Raw genomic sequence first — 21,698 nt, 5'->3', positions numbered from 1 at the left:
GTCAGCACTGGATAGAAACAGAGAAAATCACTAAAAATTGATGTCCTTGTACACAAGATAAGGTGAGGACTTGTCTAGATATTGTAAAATATTTCTCTCAGTTCTGACATTCTATGACATTCATTCATTCATTCACTCAGTGCCAGGCATGGGTGAACTGAATAAACAGCCCCAATGGAGCTGACATTCTATTGGGAGAGACAGACACAAACATGTGTGCAGATAAACAGCTAGGGTATGATTTCAGGTAGTAAGTGCTATGAAGGGTCGTAGAGGGGAAGGTGGCATTTGAACAGAGAAAGTGAGTCATGTGGCTATCTGAGGCAAGAGCATCCCCGGGGAAGTACAGAGGCCCCTGGGCAGGCCTATTTCAGGAGCAGCAAGGAGGTGGCAGCCGCCAGGAGGAAAGTGGTAGGCAATGATGGCAGGAGGCTGCTGGGTGCAGATCTAACAGGACCTCAGTCCCATGGAAGGTGATGGGGAAGCAGCCTTGGGAGACTGAACAGGGAATACCTCTGCCGTGTGTTTAAGAGCTGGGTTTAAGGTGGGGTAAGTGGGCAGCCTGCAAGCAGGAGACCAGAGACAGACCGGGGGGCTCTTGCTGTTAGAAATCCTGGTGAGACATGACAGTAGTTGGGGCTAGAGTGGCTGTGGATGGAGTGGTAAGCGATGGTTGGATTTGGGATATATTTTGAAGATAAAGCCATTGGGGATGTTGATGGATTGGATGGGAATCATTGAGGAATGAGAACAATCCAAAATGCTCCAGGGCTCTTGGCCAGAGCAACTAATAGTAGTCCCCTTATCTGGGCTGGGGTACACCTGGATGGAAAGGAGGCATAAAGCAAGAATTCAGACGTGCCAAGTTTAAGAACTTCAATTGGATATCTAAGTGAGGTTGTTGAGAAAGGAGTGGAAAATACAAATCAGACACTTAAGGGAGAGGGGAAGCTGGCGGTAGACATTCAAGCATCTCTGAATAGATGCATTTAAGATCCTAGATTTGACTGAATTACCTGGGGCCTAGGCAGTCTGTGTAGATAAAATAGAGAGAGGTCTGATGGATCTCAGAGGGAAGCTGAGGGTGAAGATATTAACAAAAGAACTTACATGCATATATTCATAACCCATTGGCAGGCAATAGTTCAGCAAAAGCCTGGTGGGGGAGGGAGGAGCAGGAGAGGGGTGGAGGTGACCAATGGGGGAAAATACTTACAACAATAAAGATGAAAAAAAAAAAAGAAATATAAAACTGTTATCATAAAGCTAATTTCAAATAATAATAACAAAAAAGCCCTAGCTGGTTTGGCTCAGTGGACAGAGCGTTGGCCCATGGACGGAAAGGTCCCAGGTTTGATTACAGTCAAGGGCACGTACTTCAGGCTCGATCTGATCCCAGGCTTGATCCTTGACCCTGGTTGGGGCATGTGAGAGAGGCAACCAGGAGACAACCAATTGATGTGTCTCTCTTACATCGATGTTTTTCTGTCTATGTCTCTCCCCGTCCCTTCCACTCTCTCTAAAAATCAATGGGAAAAATATCCTTGGGTAAGGATTAACTAACTAAATAACTAACTAACTAACTAACTAAATAAATAAATAAATAAAAACAAATTAAAAAAAAAGGGACTGAAGTAAGAGCTCTGGGGCATCCCATCATTTTGAGGTTGGGAAGAAGAGAGACAGCAATCAAAGAGACTGAGCAGCAGTAGCCAGAGAGAGGGGAGGGAACCCCAGAGAGTGGGTGCCCTAGGAGGTCAGAGAAAGAAGGGCTTCAAGAGAGAGGGAGGGGAGAGTTGTGCCAACACTGCTGAGAGGTTAAGGTTCAGACTGAGAGCTGATGGATGGACTGGGCAAGATAGAGAGGCAGGGAAGAGTAGTTCAGTGCAGTGTCAAGTATAAATGCTTAACTGGAATATACTAAAGAATGGAACTGGAGGAAGTAAGGAGACAGTGAGGCGAGACCATGCTTTAAGGGGTCTTTTTAGAAGGAGCAGAGGAAATGTGGTGGTAGCAGCAGGGCAACATAGTTCCCAAAGAGAATGATGTACTAAGACGGGAAGTATTGTGGCAGGTTTTATGCTGTTAGGAATGATTCTATAGAAGAGGAAACACCGATGATGCTGAAGAGAAACAGAAATGATAAGAACAAAATCCTTGACTAGGCAGGAGGGGCTGGGATTCAGGGCCAGAGGGGACTGAGAGCAGCAGGGACAGCCCAGCCTCTGCAGGAGGGAAGGCAGATGCCGGTTGCCTGAGAGATTTGGAAGATGAGGCAGTTCTGGTGTGATTGCTTCTCTCTCTCTCTCTTCTCTCTCTCTCTCTCTCTTTTTTTTTTCCCAGTGAAACACAAAGAAAGGTCATCGGCTGGGCTGGGTGTGAGAAATGGGAGGGCATGTTGGCTGTTTGCGGGAAGCTGTGAAGTAGTCAGCCTGCGGTGGGGGTGGAGGGTGACTGAACAGGGACATGTAATGTGATTTCCATCGTCATAGACACCATGTACATACAATTCTGCCGAGAGATGTGGGGTGACTAGCAATGCAGGGAGGATGAAGGTCTGAGAATGAGGGGTCCATACACTACCTTGCACACATTTGGATAAATCCCTCAAGTTGAACACGTAATGGGACTTGGCTGGTGTTGGCAGAAGATCAACACTCATTCTGTTATAAATCTCAACTGAGGCTTCGACAATGTTGGATGCGGTTTGCTTGACAGCTGGTGGGAAGTCATACAGGAAGCCGTTTAAGATGGCCTGGAACCAGAAACATATAGAAGGTTAGATTTTTTTTTTCCACCAAAAATTTATCTTTCAAATGTTCCAGATCTGATGATACTTTTTCTAATAATAACTAGGAGGGCGAATTCCAATGCAAGGACCTCCGTGTGTTAAGCTCTTCCATTCATTTCAGAATACGTTCTCAAAAGTGGACTCGGTCCTGTCTTCTGTGATTGTCTGGAGAAGCCTGGGCAGCATTCCTATCTAGCCAGTGAATGGACCATAAACTCACTCTTGAGTAACATAGGCTGCTGCTCGCTGTGGCTCCAGAGGGTTGCCATGGAGTGCCCAGACTCATCTGGAAATAAACTGAAGTCCTCCTTGATATTTATGTGCAAATGACCAACACTGCCATAGACTTCCCTCATCATGTACATTTAAAGTGCAACTTACTCATAACCACAAACTCCCCGCCTTTCAGTTTCCCCACCTTAGTTATTTGGAGGTCACTTTGGACGCCTCCATTCTCTGTCCTCACAATCAATTTTGAATGTACTTGTTGAGTCTGTTTCTTTCCCTTGACATTATCCCATCCCAGCACCAACTCTTTTTTATCTGCACTTCTTCACTCCCTCCATCTCCCACTGACCTCTCCATTTCGATTCCTGTCTCCCTTTGTTACCTTTAATTATGCAAATCAGGCACTGCACCCCCCAGCCAGTCCATGCTCTGCCGCTGCCCGGCCTCCTCACCTTACCCTCTCTCTGGTCACGGTGTCTCAGCCACACTGGCCTTACCACCCATGCCCATGCTCTCTCCTCCCTCAGGGTCTCTGCACATGGTACCCCCTCCCCCTGCCTCATGGCTGGCTGCTCGGGAAGGACTTTCTCATCCTTTGTGTTTTAGGTTAAGTGTCATCTCTTCAGAGAGGTCTTCCCTGACTACTTCACTTAAAATAAGCCCTCCCATCAGGCTCTTACGGATCTTTGGTCTTCTCATATATAACTTCCCACAGTCTGAAAGAACATATTTATTAGCTTGCCCCTCTGGCCCCAGTTGCTTGGGAAAATCATTATAGATTTTTATAATAAACTAGAGGCCTGATGCATGAAATTCATGCATGAGGGGGTGTGTGTATCTCAGCCCAGCCTGCACCCTCTCCAATCTGGGACCCCTCGAGGGATGTCCGACTGCCTGTTTAGGCCCGACTCTACTGGGATGGGGCCTAAACAGGCAGTCGGACATCCCTCTCACAATCCAGGACTGCTGGCTCCCAACTGCTCACCTGCCTGCCTTCCTCATTGCCCCTAACTGCTTCTGCCTGCCAGCCTGATCACCCCCTAACCACTCCCCTGCCAGCCCGATTGCCCCCAACTGCCCTCTCCTGCAGGCCTGGTCACCCGAAACTGCCCTTCCCTGCAGGCCCAGTCGCCCCCAACTTCCCTCCTCTGCCAGCCTGGTCACCCTTAACTGCCCTCCCCTGCAAGCTTGATCACCCCCAACTGCCCTCCCTTGCAGGCCTGGCCCCTCCCAACTGCCCTCCTCTGCTGGCCATCTTGTGATGGTCATCTTGTTTCCAAATGGGGGCAGCCATCTTTGACCACATGGGGGCAGCCATCTTGTGTGTTAAAGTGATGGTCAATCTGCATATTACTCTTTTATTAGATAGGATAGAGGCCTGGTGCATGGGTGGGGACCGGCTGGTTTGTCCTGAAGGATGTCCCGGATCAGGGTGGGGATTCCCTTGGGGTGTGGGGCAGCTTGGGTGAGGGGCCTGTGGTGGTTTGCAGGCTGGCCATGCCCCTGGTGACCCAAGTGGAGGCCCTGGTATCTGGGATTTCTTTATCTTCTATAATTGAAACTTTGTAACCTTGAGAGGAGGCCAGGGCAGGCCAGGGTGGGCAGGAAGCTTGGCTTCCTCCATCACTGGGGGCAACCCAAGCCTCCAGCTGGCTCCAACTCTGTGGCTGCCACCATATTGGTTGGGTTAATTTGCATACTTGCTCCTGATTGGCTGGTGGGCGTGGCTTGTGGGGGTAGCAGAGGTATGGTCAATTTGCATGTTTCTCTTTTATTAGATAGGATTCCCATCACCATTAACCTGGAGTTACGTATGGGAGAAGCCACCAGAATGCATATCAATGCTTGCAAGTCAGTCCTTGTGACTTTAGATTTGGGGCTCCCTTAGGAGATATTTTGAAATAAACGAAGTATTTGTTTTCTGAGCCCCCCCTGTTGGACATCACTTATAGCAGCTTATGAAGACTATCTTTTTGAGGTACCTGTCCTCCTGGGCCCCTAATGTGAGTTTAACATTATCCACATGGTCTGCATTTTGAGTAGGACCATTCCAATATATATAAAATAAAAAATTTACTACATATATTTTATATACATGGGATGCTTGCTCCAGTTATGCCATTTTCAGGGTATCCCTCCCACCCCATCATTCTATTCAAAGTAATGCCTCCCATTCATGGAACACTTTTTCTGAGCACTTACAGGGCAGGCATAGGTCTTTGCCCCATTTAAAGGATGAGAAAGTGGCTCTTAAGAAGGTCGTACAGGTGGGAGAAAAATGGGGGGTTATTTCTATTGGATGTGAATGTGGCCCTGGAGGTGGTGAATTCTGAGTTGTGTTGATCTGGGACCTGTGGGGCTACCAGAATTGTAGTGGGCACGTGGACCCACAGACCTGGTGGTCAGGCAGGAAATGAGCACACAGGTGGGGCTGGGCAGTGGGTGAGCTTTGCTGAGAACTGGGTACAGAGTACTATAAGGCAAGGGCCCAGGGTACAGCCTTCATTAAAGGTAGGGGCTGTGTTTGACAACCTTTCTGCATTCCTAAAACCACCTGTGAGACCAAAAGCACAGAGGACGGTGATGCACATTCCTGTCAGCTACCAGAGACCCTGTGTTTACCCGGTTTCTGTTCAGGTAGAGGACAGACTACTTTGATCATGGTGGTGTGGGAAGAAATATGTTTTCTTTTCCCTTATTGCCTACGTTTAAGTCAACACTCACCTGGAAAATCTGTTTCAGACTGTGCTCCGAGGGCATCGGGAGACACAGCATGCTGAAGTGTCGGATGAAGCGGGGGGTCACTGGGTTGCGGCCACCACCTGGAGGTGCACACGCTGATGCAATGGTGACATCCTGTCCAGGGAGAAATCCAATTGGGTCACCCAACAAAGGGAAAGATGAGGTCTGTCAATCCCAACGGCAGGACTCAGATCTAACAATTTTTGAGGACCTGCCCTTTGCAAGCACTGCATTACATTTTCCAACACATCATTGAACTTCGTTTTCATAGCAACCCCAGGAGATCACTATTGTTACTGCCATTTTTTAGGTTAAAAAAGAAGAAGGCCCTGGCTAGTTAAATCACTCAAGGTCATCCAGCTAACTCACCTGCCTTAAATAAATACTCCTATGCAAAAATTTAATCTTAAAACATTGTAAGAATTTTTATCTTAAGTTACTAACTTGAGCCATATAGTGGATTCTCATTATTTGTGGTACTCATGTTCCATAAAGTCACTGGGAACACTGAATTAACACACTGAATAATTGCTCCTACGGGAAATACATGGTTAGGTTCCTCAGAGCCTCTGGTAACATTTTCATCAATAGATCAATACATGATATTGCAGTTGCCTTTGGTCTCCAGTCCACCCCTTACCTGCAGCTAAGGAGATATTCCCACAACATTTCCTTCAGAGGTGCCCCCCTCACTTAGAGGATAAAGCCACGTTTGTCATCATTGGATCCATGGCCCCCTTAGTTGACCTCTGCATTCCCGTTGCTTTGGTGTTCACATTCCACACCACCGTTGGTGTTCCACATGTCTTGCCTCTGAGATGCAAAATGCTCCCTCTCCTTGTTTTGCTATGCTCTGCTGCAAAACCCTCTTCGGACCTCATCCCCTTTGGGAAGGCTTCTCTCATCCTCAACCCAGCCCCCAGCCCTCGTCCCCTCCTGACTCCATTTATCAGCCTGCCTTATAAATACATGTCCATCTACCCTCCAAAGCTGAGCCCTCTGGGAGGTGGGGGCTGCCTTCTTGTGCATGAATCTCCTGAATCAAGCATGATAAGAACTCAATGTGGACTGATTAATTGAACCACACATAGGAAACACTGAAGACATAGGTCATGGGCTACACTGTGTCTTTCTCTTCCTCCTCCTGGCCAATCGTATGTTGATGCCCTAATGATCAGTATCTCAAAATGTGACTGTATTTGGAGATAGGCTCTTTAAAGAGGTAATTAATTTAAAATGAGTCATGAGAGAGAGCCCTAATCCAATCTGACTAGTGTCCTGATAAGAGGAGGAGGTTTGAACACAGATGAGTACACAGCTAAGATTATGAGAAGACACAGGGAGAAGACAGCCAGCTGTAAGCCAAAGAGAGAGGCCTTAGATTAAATAAACCAACCCTGATGACATCTTGATCTCCAACTTCCAGCCTCTAGAATTGTGAGAAAATAACTTTTTGTTGTTTGAGCTACTTTGTTATGGTGACCTGAGCAAACTAATACACCAGTGGTTTTCAACCAGTGTTCTGTGGCACACTGGTGTGCCACAAGCATTTTTAAAACAATTCCTGACTCTTTAATCAGGGGCACTGACCTCTTTTCCCTTAGATTGTCAAATAAAAAACTGACAACAGCCATAGCTTGAACCATAAATATATTGGTCATATAATAGGATTTCATCTTATTGACCCATTGCATAATAAGGCTGCATCTGATTGGTTAATTCTTTTTTTTTTTAATATTTTTATTGAGGTATTATATGTGTACATACCTTACTATTACCCCCCCCACCCCACACCCACACAAGCCCTCCCCCCCCAGAGTTTTGCGTCCATTGTTTATGCTTATATGCATGCATACAAGTCCTTCGTTTGATTTCATAACTCCCCCACCTTTCCCAAACTTTCCCCCTATAATTTGAAAGTCTGTTTGATGCTTTACTGTCTCTGTATCTATCTTTTTGTTCACCACTTTATAATGTTCTTTACTATTCCTAAATGAGTGAGATCATGTGGTATTTTTCTTTCTGATTGGTTAATTCTTGATACCAGAAATCCTTATATACAAGTACAGGCACCTGATTTTTTTAAAAAATCACTTTGGATCAAAAAGGTAGGTAATTACTACTACTATTATTTTTTGTAAATCAATCAAAATTATGCCTATTTTTTGTCAGATTGGCAAAAAAATAGAACATATTTTTTGGTGTGTTGCAAAATTTTAGTAAGTACTTTATGTGTGCCATGAGATGAAAAAGGTTGAAAATCACTGTAATACACCCTATTTCCTTGCTGTTTAAATGTAAACATGCAAAGTAATTTAAAATTTAAAGTAACCTGTATGTCTTTCCAAAAGAGTTTGTTTCTGTCATAAAAGCCACCAAAATCTTGATATTGCCGAAGTAATTCAATCGGAGGTTGAGAGCCATAGCGATCCAGTCTGGGCATATTTAAATCGTCAACAAAAATCACAATACGTTTGTTTCTTGGTGCTCCTGGGTAAATAAAATGAATTTGATTTAAGAATTATGATTTGCCTCTGGAAAATGTAAAACAGAGTTTAGGTAAGGTTTTGGACTCAATGAACACACGGTAGGTCATAAGCTCAGTTCTCTCAGGAGTGAGGAGGCCCTAGCAGAGTCCTGCCTCGCGGAGGAGAGACCTCCCTCTGGCTCCATCCAGGCCCCTGCAGGGAGACGTGGCCGGGGCCGGGATGTCCACTTGTCAGAAAGTGCCTCACCCTCACTCTCAGAGGTGCACGATGATGCCAGCTCTCTAGTTAGGTCCTCCTGATCTCTCTCTCCCAGCCACTGCCCTCACCAACTGCGCGTCCTGAGCATGCGGGGAGGAAGGGCATTTTCTTTCCACAGTAGGAAGCAGAACTCCGAAGGCTTCTTCACAGAAATGCCATCTCGCCACCCCCTGCAGGGAAACTAGGGCTAGATATTGAAACACACCCAGCTCACATCAACAGGAAACCTAGTACAGCAGAGCTGGACGATGCCATATTTAACTCAAAGAAAACCAGTATACACACTTTTCAGAAAAAAGTGTGGGTAATAACAGAGAAAAGAAAACAATGTAAGCAGAGGAGGTGACTCAACCTGTGCTGGCATCCAGCACTCAACAATTCCAAGGTCACTGAGCCAAACTCAGTGTCCCACTCCATCCTCCAGTCTCTGGAAACCAAGAAGCAGGACAGCAGGTGGGGAGGGCTTCTAAGATAATAATTCATAAAGACTTGGCTAGGATTTGGAAACAGCCTAAGTGGCCATCAGCAGATGAGTGGATTATAAAAGTGGTAGTACATCTACACAATGGAATACTATGCTGCTGTAAAAAAGAAAGAACTCTTACCATTTGCAACAGCATGGATGGACCTGGAGAGCATTATGCTAAGCAAAATAAGCCAGTCAGAGAAAGAAAAGTACCACATGATCTCACTCATATGTGGAATCTAATGAGCAACATACACTGATGAACAAAAATAGATCCAAAGACATAGAAGCACCGAACAGACTGTCAAACCTCAGAGGGAAGGCAGGGGAGGGTGGGCGGGTGGGAAAAGATCAACCAACCAACTTGTATGCCTATATGCATAACCCCAGTGAAGGCCTGGGGTGGGAGGCAGGGGCAGGCTGAGAGAGGTCAATGGGGGGAAAAGGAGACATATGTAATACTTTCAACAATAAAGATTAAAAAAATAAAGACTTGGGGCCTCCACAAGAAAGACTGGAATCCATTGCCCTGTGCCTACTGAGCAGGAACAATGGAACTGAGAGGGGGCGGTGAGGCAGCTGGTATCCCCACCGCTTGGCAGAGCAGGGCCCAGTAGATGATGGACAATGTGGAAGGCAGCTGAGCTTGAGCTCTAGCTAGTCCTCTACCAGGAGGGCTGTGAGCTGGGCGAGTGGAGCCCAGAAGCAAGAGGCTGCAGGATGCACTGCTGGAGGGTGGGACTGAGGGAGCCGAGACCCTGATTCCCAATGTCAGGGAACCTTCCAATGGGGGGCCTGTGCTTGGCCTGTGCACAACTTTTCTGGAAGTCCCTCAGAGAGCAGCTCCTGGAAACCACCACACAGAGAGCAGGGGCAGTCATTTGGTGCCAGCCAGAGAAGAGGGACAGTCCACACAGACGCCCATCTACACACCAGGTAGGGAGAGGCCACTTGTCCTTTCGTCTCCTCTTCCCTTCCCAGCACACCAGAACCTCCTGCCCCCCTTTGCCTCCAGCACCTGGAGCCACAAGCCTGGCTTACGACAGAGGAAAGGAAGAGCTTCCGATTGGATTTGGGATCGAAGCTTTACATTGAACCAGCCTCAAAACAACAGAAAGTGGCCAGAGAGTTATGCTAGTTATCTAAGCAGTTGATAAGGAGGGGGAGAGGGAGATGCCCCAAGCCTGGCTGAAAGCACTGACTGAAGTAAAAGCAAAATAGTTTCATGCTTATTCTCTTCTGAGTTCAGATAACTCAATGCATCAGGTTGTTTAAAATAAAGGGGAAGGTTGGGGACAGTGGGTGGGTGGGAGGTAATCAACCAAGGATCTTGTATGCATATATGCATGGCCTATGGACACTGACAATGGGGCAGTGAGGGCCTGGGTGTGGGGGAGGGGCGGGGACAGGCTGGAGGGAGTCAATGGGGGAAAAAAGGGGACATATGTAATAATTTCAACAATAAAGAATTATTAAATAAATAAATAACACGCACACACAAAAATAAAAATAAATAAATAAAAGGGCATTAATGCAGGTTTGAAAGCCGAGCACGAGTAGAGAGGGAGAGAGCCAGGAGAGGCAGAAACTGAAGATGTGAATTGAAGATGATGATAGAAGTAAACTACTTGCTTGTTAACAGTAAGATATCTAGATATGTTAGCATAGGAAAGAATGCCATTAACAAAATCACATTAACAATTAAATTAAGCAAAGAAAATATCCAATTGTAATTTTATTCCATGCCCTGTTTTTGTTACTTATTAACTTAATTTGTGAGACAAATGAAATGGATAATTCTTACCTAGAATGTTTTTTCTTTTCCTTTCCAGTTTTGATTCAATGATCTCTTGTGTTCTTGCAGATGAAGTTTGAGCAGAAAAATTTAGATAAACAGGAACATAGCCAGCTGATTCTTGAATTCTATTTAGCAATCCTTTTGCAATAACAGACTTTAAATTTAAACAAATGTTAATGATGTCACATTCAATATAATAACTTTCAATTGTCTTTGTTAGTTATAATTCAGAACAATGAGTAAGGAATAGGATGAAAGGAGAGAGGGTAAAACCAGATTGAAATGTCTCTTTCTTTTCCTGGAGATTCCATCCTATATAATAAAAGGCTAATATGCAAATAGACCGAACAGAGGAACAACTGGTCGCTATGATGTGCACTGACCACCAGGGGGCAGAGGCTCAATGCAGGAGCTGCCCCCCTGGTGGTCAGTGTGCTCCCACAGGGGGAGCGCCTCAGCCAGAAGCCGGGCTCACGGCTGGCAAGTGCTGTGGCGGTGGCAGGAGCCTCTCCCACCTCTGCGGCAGTGCTAAGGATGTCTGATCTCCTGCCTCTGTGGCATCGCTAAGGATGTCCAACTGCCGACCTAGGCCCACTCCCCCGCCCCTCCCCCCCAGGGGGAGCGGGCCTAAGCCGTCAGTCGGACATCTCCCAAGGGCTCCCAGACTGCAAGAGGGCGCAGGCTGGGCTGAGGTACCCCCCTACCCCCGAATTTTGTGCACTGGGCCTCTAGTTTAATTATATTTACTAGAGCCAAAGAAATGTTCTAATCAGCTCTATCTCAGCAAAAAGCTTTTAGTTTAGTTTCAAACCAAAATACATCTTGGTTGCTATCCAAGGCAATTTAAAAGCAAGAATCACAGGACCCAAACTTCTTTTGGAAACAATTTAGAGAGGAAACAGTGAATCTCTGTTTATGTGGACTCCCTTGAAAACAAAGACACCCAATCAATCAGCATTTTCCCTTATACTCTATACTCTACTTTTTCTAAACATTGTTGCTATGTGAGGTAGAAGGAAATGGTCAGGAGGGAATAGTATTTGGGGACACAAACTGCTTGGCCAATTCCCGCCCTAATCTATGCATTGGCAGCCCCAGAAATTCCAAGGGATGCAACATAAAAGCCCCCAAACACCAAACATTGGTCCCCAGGATCCTCTGCTTTATACAGTATTGACATTAAGGATTTATTCAGAAACTGGAAAACTGGAGGAATTCCCGAGGCCAGTACAGAGCCAGCACAGTGACATTCTTTCTGAGAAAGTAATCAGAATCCACAACAACATTCCTTGAGAAATATGTGTTATGTATGGGGCTTACAGCTCTAGGTCCGCCACGCCCTCATTTTGGGGAGACCTTGTTTGCAGAAGGTTTCCTACCTTGCCAACTCCAGTTGTCCCAGTAAATAACACCGAATGCCTGACTGCCAGTAGTTTTTCCATTAGATACCCAAAGCGCACTGTGTCCACTGTGGGGACGAGCATTTCAAAAAACGGGACATCTCGGCTGTACTTGAAGCTGGGTATGATTCGTTCCCAGGGGTCCAGCCGTTTGGTTTCGAAGTCCATGTAAATGCTCCACAGATCGCCAGAACTGGGGAGCTAAAGTATCAAAAGTAAGCGCCATTTGCAACAGGAAATGTTCATGCATAAACAAAGGCAATCATAGAACAAGAGTGGATTTGGATTTCATTTTTTTCTTTGTAGAGAAGTAGTTGTTTCAGTATTAGAGTTTAATTCTTTACACATAGTCATGCAACACAAAGCCTAAAGAAAATCTGACATATTGATTGTATTAAAACCCCATATTAGAATTGTAAAGCATTTTCAATTCGATTCAACATTCAGGGGTTTACTTAGGACAAATACTGTGCTTGGTGCTGGGGTCAAGTGCTGAATGAGACCTAGCTTCTGTCTTCAGTGACCCTGAAATTCACGTGGGGGGCACAAGGACATTAGTTATTACCCAGAGAGAAAAAGGGGTTCTAATGGACTTTAGTATGTCCACAGAGGAGGGATGGCTCATTTATATTTGCAGGGTAGTTGAAGATTTAAGAAGGTTTCTAAGAGGTGGGGATGCCACAGATCTGACTTGAAGGACAAGCAAGAGTCAGATGGGCAGAGAAGGAATGGGGTGGGGGTGGGGAAGCAGGGGGTCAGGGGTCAGGTTTAGAAAACAGGTCAGGAGGCTGAAGCCATGGAAAGTGGCACGCGTGCTGGTAGCGATGAGAGCACTGCACACAGTGAGAGATGAGTCCGGGAACACAGACAGGGGCCAGGTTATGAAAAGCCTCCCTTTTTAGAGTTTGGAGCAAGAGGATTCTAAGTAGGTGGGTGACAGGATTCGATTACATTTCAGAAGGTTCATTCTGGTAGCTGTACAGAGCAGTGGTGTTTCAAGATTTGACAGTGACTCAGAAAGAAATCCATTTGACAAGGTGACCTAGTACATACATACTAGTATATGTGTGTGTGTACAAGTGTGTGTGATATTTCCACCTAGTATCTGCAATTCACTCTATTTTCCATTCTATTCTATTTTTAAGAAAGAAAACTTTTGAGGTATAACGTAATATCTTTTGTCTTTCAAAGGCCATCGTTGTTTATTTGGATGCTGAAATCTGCCCAGATGTGACCAGTGGGAACCCCTCCACCATTCCTGAGTGCTTCTTCAGTATCTGACATAAGAAGACGTTCTGGTCTCACTTTGCACTTTCCCTGCCCCAGTCCTAGAATAAGCTGTTGTTTTCACGAAGGAGCCTCAGCTCCCTTTTGTGGAGAACAGTATTTAGGAATTAGTATCTGGGTATGCTCACTGCCATGGAGGTGTCATTGCTTCTAGTTCCTCTCAGCACGCAGAACTATGACATTTATGCATGTGCAAATACATATATATGTTCATGTATTTGAATCAATGAGCACCAATATCTCCTATTATAATATAACAACACAGGGTGAATTCCACATCTGTAAATCCCTTCTCCAACAGTGAGAAACCGGTTTCCATTATCCTCAGCACATTTATTCATTTGCTCAATCTTAGAATGTACAGAAAGTAGGTTCAGAATAGCTACACCATAACACTGTGGAGAATAAGTTTACTAACTGGAATTCAATATTCATTTATAGTATGTTTTTTTTATAGTTTTATACATTAATTTCTTCATATGGCCAGGAGAGGACTCCTAAAAAATTTAATACAATAAATGTTATCAATGGTTAAGAAAAGTGAATGATTTTAGAAATTCTTTCAGTGAAGAGTTTATATTTGCAGTAGAACTAAGGCTCCTAAGGTTTCAGTCTTGAAGTTCAGTTTTAATGATTTGGAACTAATATGTTAAAATTAAATTTATTTGGCTCTTACCCTGGCATCAGGATTGTCATCAAACTGTGTTCTAATAAATGTATCAAAAGAATCCGAGTAGTTTTCAGTTAGATTTCCACCCAAAGACCATAAATAACAGAATATAAAAGTCTGACATAGTATTGTGTTCAGTTTTGTTTGTTCCTGAAAGAATAAAGAGAAAGACCTTTAATATTTTATGTTAACATAAAAAGAATCCTACATTGCAAAATCAAAAGACTGTTGTGGATTGTGTGTGTGTGTGAGTGTGTGTGTGTGTGTGTGTGTGTGTGTGTGGACTCATACATTTAAGAAAGAGATCAACTAAAGGGACTTGTATGCATACATATAAGCCTAACCAATGGACACAGACACCAGGGAGGTAATGGGGGGATAAGGACACATCTGTAATACCATAATCAATAAAGAAAAAAATGAAATAAAAAAGGGCACAGCATGTGTTTCCTATATTTAATTTAATGGTTCACAAAGTGATGTTTTATAGTAGTACAAAGTTAAATACTCGGATGAGAAAGTGAATGGCGAGGAATGTCCAAAAAAATCTCAAGGTTGTTTTTCAACTGACCATTATAACTCTGTTTATGCCTGCATGAAGGTAGTTAAGCAGCTGCTGACAGACACATATGAGAAGCATGTTGTAGACCACAAGGGAATTTAAGCATTGAGTATAAGAGTGAATCACAGGCTGTCTAACACTCCTTCCAACTTTTAGATTCTATTAATCTGCTCATAGTCATTAGTCCCCTGCAAAGTTAACTTGAAAACTGATCATATTACAGAAAATTTGGAGTTATTTATTTGCAAAGGAGCTATACAATAATCTCATTTTCTAGCTTTATTGAAGTAATAAAACCTTCCATACCAGTGTGAGAGTAATTCCATCTTTCTCAAATATCAAAGACTCAAATAAGCAACAGAGTGTAGTCACTTTGCTAATGTCTACTTGCGGGATCGCTTGGCTGCATTTTTTATTGATAAAATGTAAACCATCATCAACATAATGGAAAAGGTTCAATATATATTCTTGGGATTCCTCATTCAGCTGAAAATAAAACAAACAAATAATATTTTAGCAAGACCAGATGAAATATGTAATTAAGTTTAGAAATGGGTTGGTTTACATCTTTTATTTTTAATTTAATTTTATTGTTTAAAGTATTACAAATAGTAGTACATATGTCTCCTTTTTCCCCCCACTGACCTTTATAATGCATTTTGTAACTTTTAGACTAAAGGGTATAAATATAATAAGATATAAAATGAATAAAAAATTTAAAAGCCTCCTATGACTCAGGACACATGGAAAGATTTTGGGTAGCTGATAATGTCTTACATCTTGATCTAGCAATGGGTTCACAGGTGCTTATTTTATAATTACTTATTAAACTGCCAATATGTATTTCATGCAGTCTTCTATATTGATATCTCCCACAATTAAGAATATGAAAAAGAAGAACCATAAGAGAACACATTAAAAAATATCTACTAAAACACCAATACCCCATGCACTGGTGAGGATGTGGAGCAGCAGGAACTCTCATTCATTGGTGGAGTGGGAGGGGGGATGCAAATTGGCACAGCCACTGGGGGAGACAGTCTGGCGGATTTTCACAAAGCTAAACCTAGGTTTACCATATGACCCAGCACTCACACGCCTATGTATTTACCCAAATGAGTTGAAAACTTAAGTCCACACAAAAGCCTGAACACGGATGTCTATAGGAACAATTTTTTGGTTTTAATTTTTTCCAGTTTTATTGAAAATACCGACATACATCACTGTATTAATTGAAGGTATACAGCATGGTGGTTTGATTTATACATACAGTTGAGCCTTGAACATGGGGGATGCAGTGTAAATGCCCACACAGCTGAAAATTCAACGGCTAATTCAACCAACTGTGGGTCAAAACCAGTATTTTCAATCAGTGGTTGGGAATGGGAAAATACTATTGCTGATCTGCATTTGGTTGAATCCCCAGATGCAAAACCCATGGATACAAGGCACCGACTGTATTTATTGAAAAAATCCACATGTAAGCGGACCTGCACAATTCAAACCTGTGCTATTCAAGGATCAACTGTACTGTGAAAGGATTACCACAAAAAGCTTAGTTGACATCTATCATTTCACATAAATACAATAAAAAACAAAGTAAGAACTCTTAGGATCCACTCTCTTAACTTTTCTAAATGTCATACAGCAGTGTAAACTATAGTCACTCATAAATTTACCCAAATGAGTTGAAAACTTAAGTCCACACAAAGCCTGAACACGGATGTTTATAGGCAAAACTTGGAAGCAATTGTGATATCCTTCAGTAGGTGAATGAATAAACTTGGTAAATCTATACAATGTTATGTTATTCCATGATGAAAAGAAATGAGCCATTATATCACAGAAAGGCATATTACTAAATTTAAAAAGCCAATCTGAAAAAGCTGCACACTATATGATTCCAACTACATGATATTCTGGAAAAGACAAAACTATGGAGACAGTAAAGCTCAATGGTTGGTGTGTTGAGGAAGAGTGGACAGATGAAGATACTGAGCACAGATTTTTAAGGCAGTGAAACTACTCTGAAACTATAGGTGTGGCTACATGATATTATCCATTTGTAAAATCCACATGATTATACAACACAAAGAATAATCCCTAATGCAAGTGATAGAGTTTAGTTAATGTACCAATGCAACATTATTGATTATGTATCAACAATGTGTCAATATTGACACACCGATAATATTCAACAATATATCAATATCAATATCAATGCTGCATTGATGATATTGATTCGTTTTAACAAATGCACCACAGCAATGCAAGATGTTAATAATAGGGGAAACTATGCTTGGAGGAGAGGGAGAATAAGAGAACTCTCTGTACTCTGTTAAAATTTTCTGTAAACCTAAAAGTGTTATAAGTAATAAAGTCTATTAAGTTTTAAAAAGTGAATTTGGGAAGGTTTAAAATCTTATGCCATTAGCCATCATAAATTCTCAATTCTGAAAAGCACTTTCTGTAATAAGGTACTCTTGAGACTAGATCACAATCTTGTTGAAATGCTGATGCCTAAGAATGAGGAAAGCAATAGTTGTCTAATTCATCTTTGGGCAGGGAGAGGGAAAAAGAAGATGGCTTTTTTTTTGGAGTGGGGGCTGGGATGGGGCAAAATACTTCAAAAGATGGCTTGTTAAATAAAGTACTAATGGAATTGAGCTGTTGTGAATAACACTGTAAGAGCTTTTCTTCGCTTGGGGTGGAATGGTACTTCTGAGGTTAGAATGTGTCTGGGGTCATGACCTACAACTGAGTGGGAGGTAAACGGGTTTTCTCTTCTCTCTGGCTCTCGGAGGTGCTATAGCTCCCTAAAATCTCAAGATTATGACAGTTGGTACATGGACTGAAATGTCCTCTTCTTCATTGTGACCCCTCTCATTATCTCAAGCCTTCTGTCATCCTTTTTAATGCCCCAGCCCGTTCTAGCCATGTTTTGGAGGAGTCAGGGAAGCGGTTTGTGTTTGCCCTTGAGAGGAACCAGTCTGGGCAGAAGCCAGCCAGAGCAGGCAGGGGCCAGAGTGACCAGGCAGACTGGCAGGCTGAGGTCATAAATAACGAGGGCAGATGTGGGGAGTCTATAAACATTTCTGGAGAATCCCCTCCATCAAGCACAATGAAGCCTTGTGTTATTACAACGTGGGCACTCAAGGGACGTGTGAGCCCTCACAGACGGAGACACTGGGGAGTATCTGGTTGCACTCACTTTTTTAGAAATACCCGCCATCCAGGTTTTAACGTAAGGCATCCATTTCAGTTCCTCAGGATCCACAAATACCATCCCACATCGACTGACTGTAGCAGGAGATGCAACCCTTAGGTCTTGCACCTAAAATTGAAGAAAGGCGAACAGGAAACAGCTAATATGGTATTTCCTTACTACTGCACCTTCCATGTTAATGAATCATATGTTCTAAGTTTAATGCTGAAAAGCTTTAGACAGTGGAAGAGCTATAAGTAATCAGATATAGGGAAGGAATGTTAAGTGAAAGATAAGGTGGAAAAAACCCATAATTATAGGAATATACTGTCAAATTCCTTCTCTTTTCTTTTTTTTTCTTGTTTCATTCTTGTACCAACACCTAGTCTAACACCTAGCATATAGTAGGCATTCAATCAATGTTCGATGAATGAATACACGAGGGCTATAATCTTCCATAATATTTTGTCACTGTAATTGGTCCACATTACTCTTTCAAACCCTCCATCAAATATTCACACCTTGCTGGGGCAATTTATTCACTTTAAGTACAATAATTTTTTAACTTTGAAAGCATTTCAAATCATGTGAATTCATCTATATATATTAAATACTTCCAAAGGAAAAGAAACAATACTTCCAAAGGGGAAGCCAGAATTTATTGTATTTCCTGTTTATAGAGAGACAGGAATGTTTGAGAGATTTTGGCTGTCAGGATGGACTATGCATTACAAAAAGACAATTTAATAAGTATTTGGTATATAAGCAAAACACCATGGTGGGCCTTATAGACAGTAAGTGATACAGCAGTGTGAGAAAATCATTATGATGGTATGCCAATCTAACAAATGATTGCTTCACTCCACAGTATGGCATATATACTTGATACTGTTGTAATTAACATAGTTATTAATAACAGGAAAGGAGCAAAAGGAAGGCCAAAGATCATAGGCATGCCATTTGGGCAGCTTCATCAGGAAGCTACAACTTTACACTCCCAGAGGTCCAACAGAGAAAACAGATGCATGCCCAGTGAAGTTGCGGGGGACCAGTGAGGGTGCTCACTGTCAGTCACACCTGGGAACAGGTCACTGGTCAGGATGGGCGTGGCCACTTCAAGGGTTCGAAATTTGGGATATTTAGTTCCCTAAATAAAGGAGTGTGCCTTTCTTGTTGCTCTTATGCCCTTAGGATTTTGTTGCGGGGGGGGGGGGTGGTGGGGGGGGAGGGGGCGTGCTCTCTTGGCACCCCTGCATTCGCCCATCTGGCCCACAACCATGTGGGCCCCCCTTCCTCCCCCACACACAATGGACTAATGGACTGTCACTAGCCTGATGAAGAACTGGGTCTGGTTACAACATGGAATGGAAACTCTGGACACTGGCTTGCTTCTACACTTCTTCTATAACTGGATTTAGGGAAATGGGACTTTGGAAACCCAAGGATGTAATTCCACGCAAATAAAAAAAATCACTCATTCTCTTGCATGAGTCTCAGAAAATTCTTTTTCTGGAGATATTGCGAGGACTCTGCCCCCAGCACTCAATGGAGAAAGGAATACCCCAACTTCCCGGTAACATATTTACCTCAAAAAGCATGTGGACTTGAGGTGTGAGTTTAATCCTCTCGCTGTTAGCCAGGCAAAGCATCTTGTTATCATCCAACACTGTATTCATGTTTTCAATCCAAAGAGCATCCACTGGCCCATCACTGATGATCCACTTATGGTCTTCTGAAGTGTCTTGCACAGCTGCTCGGACACTCAGTGCCATCAAACCGTCTTTCCACTCCAAGGTTATGCTATTTACTTCACCATATAACTCACCCATTGTAATTGATTTAGGATTAAGAACGTATGTTTTAACTGGTTGGTAAAAGGGATTCTCTGCACCAATTTTTCTCAAATTCCCTAAAGTTTCTGCAAGTATTCGGTAAACTGTGGTCTTGCCACCTCCAGTTGGCCCAACTAACATAACACCATGCCTTACCAGCATAGTTTCATAGAACTGTATCACTTTTTTAACCATACATGCCTCAGGCTGGAGATTTTGCCCATTCATGACATCTATAATTGTTGACTGCAATATACCATAATCATGTTCTGGAATTTGGACTCCAGGGAAAAGGTCAGATATGATTCCACTGAAATTTAAAAAATAAAATCAATTAAGAACCACTGGTCATTGAGTTTTCCCCATATTTGTTACAATTAATTGATTAAACATTAAAATGAATCTTATTTTTCTCATTGATCTTTTCTTCCAAACATGCACAGCATTAGTATATCCTACGTTTTATACCAGGATATATAATTTCTCTGATATTGTGCTTGATTTTGCTTGTTTCTTGTACTGTAGACCAATGTTCTTAAGTATATTGGGAGCCTTTGGAGGTAAGCAATATCTCTTGTGTTTCTGTATTGTCCACAGTAAGATGGTGTAGTGCCAAGGTGAAGAATCTATCAGTCATATTTCTAACTCAACTTTTCCCAAATGCACATATATGTACTTATAACTGTATATGCATACTCAGAAAAATAATATGGAAATAATAATAGAAAACTAGTACTAGGTAAAAAAGGGAGTAAAGGAAAAATTGACTTTCTGTGGGAAACAGTTAATGTGGGCTGTTTCTTTGGGTAAAAAAGAAGTTAAATTCCTAGCTTACACGTTATACACAAGTACATTTGAGATACAGTAAAGATCTTAATATAAAATGACCACAAAGGTACTAGATAAAAATATAAGAGATGAATTTTGTACCACTGTGGTAAGAAGGTCTTTCTAAGAAAGATAGGAAATCTGTAACTAAAAAATAGTGATAAAGTGAAAAAAAAAAGAGTAAAAAATAATCTTCTGCGAGATAAAAGGTTTTCTATACAAACTTAAAAAAATAAATGATGGAGAAATATTTCCAATTTTTATACCAGATAGAATTTATGACTCCCCAAAAATCAATAAGTAAAAGAGTAAAATAGAAAAAAATGCTCTTAGAATAATAAATATACATGACTCATGAACTTAAGAAATGATACTACTAATTAAAGAAATGCATCCATTAAAGACTTTTAGTCTCTCATTAAAATACTTAAAGGGAAATGGGCATTTTCATAAAACCATTTATATAAATGTAAAATGTCTTTGGAGGACATCTTGATAGACTAAGTTAAAAATGCTTCTTACCCTATGGCCTAGCTAACTTACTTCCTGGAATCTCAATGATAGAAATATCATCAGTGTGCAAAGATAAATGCATAGACATTTTCATCATTGTATCTTACCAAAAGGAGTAGACACATTCTGAGAAACAGGGGCACTGACAGAAGACAAGGGCAAAGGGAATCCCAGCACAGTCATTAAGGACATTCCCGATAAGAGATGTGCACCAGGGGCCATGGGTAAGCAGCCCAGATTAGAGCAGGACAGAGGGCTCCAAAGAGGCAAATTCAATAGAATATTTTAATTGTTTATTTGTTTGCTTTTAGGGGATTTACACTCTGGTAGAATTTGGAGACAAATTAATGATAAGTTTATAGGAAGTAAGTAAAGGATTAAAAAATAAGAATGATGATAATAAATGAAGGGAAAATAAAAAGCTGGATAATTTAATAATGAAACTATCACTCAGCCATGGATAATGTTTACATAGTTATGATAAAGCACCGAAATCCTAGATATTTTGCTCAGGTTATATTGCAATATGACTACACGGTGAAGGCAGGTCAAGGGGAAGAGCTGTATGATGTGCATAATGGGTAATATCTAAAACTGAACAATCAAGAAATGGCAAAAACATGGTACTA

General features: G+C 42.3%; 1 protein-coding gene across 1 annotated transcript in view; it reads right to left on the bottom strand.

Annotated features, from left to right (window-relative positions):
• The window catches only part of DNAH6 (dynein axonemal heavy chain 6), a 216,325-nt gene that overhangs the window by 84,027 nt on the left and 110,600 nt on the right, over nt 1–21,698 (bottom strand). Inside the window, exons 33-41 of the mRNA XM_054727991.1 lie at nt 19,483–20,038; nt 17,903–18,025; nt 14,998–15,177; nt 14,136–14,279; nt 12,152–12,373; nt 10,779–10,926; nt 8,094–8,251; nt 5,744–5,875; nt 2,584–2,755 (exon numbers count right to left, since the gene is read on the bottom strand). Of these exons, the coding sequence (XP_054583966.1) occupies nt 2,584–2,755; nt 5,744–5,875; nt 8,094–8,251; nt 10,779–10,926; nt 12,152–12,373; nt 14,136–14,279; nt 14,998–15,177; nt 17,903–18,025; nt 19,483–20,038 (1,835 nt within the window). The remainder of the gene's footprint in view (nt 1–2,583; nt 2,756–5,743; nt 5,876–8,093; nt 8,252–10,778; nt 10,927–12,151; nt 12,374–14,135; nt 14,280–14,997; nt 15,178–17,902; nt 18,026–19,482; nt 20,039–21,698) is intronic.

This window comes from Eptesicus fuscus, chromosome 16, assembly GCF_027574615.1.
Source record: "Eptesicus fuscus isolate TK198812 chromosome 16, DD_ASM_mEF_20220401, whole genome shotgun sequence".
Taxonomy (NCBI): Eukaryota; Metazoa; Chordata; class Mammalia; order Chiroptera; family Vespertilionidae; genus Eptesicus; species Eptesicus fuscus.
Note: the sequence above shows the minus strand (reverse complement) of the source record. Positions and strands in the feature narration are given on the sequence as shown.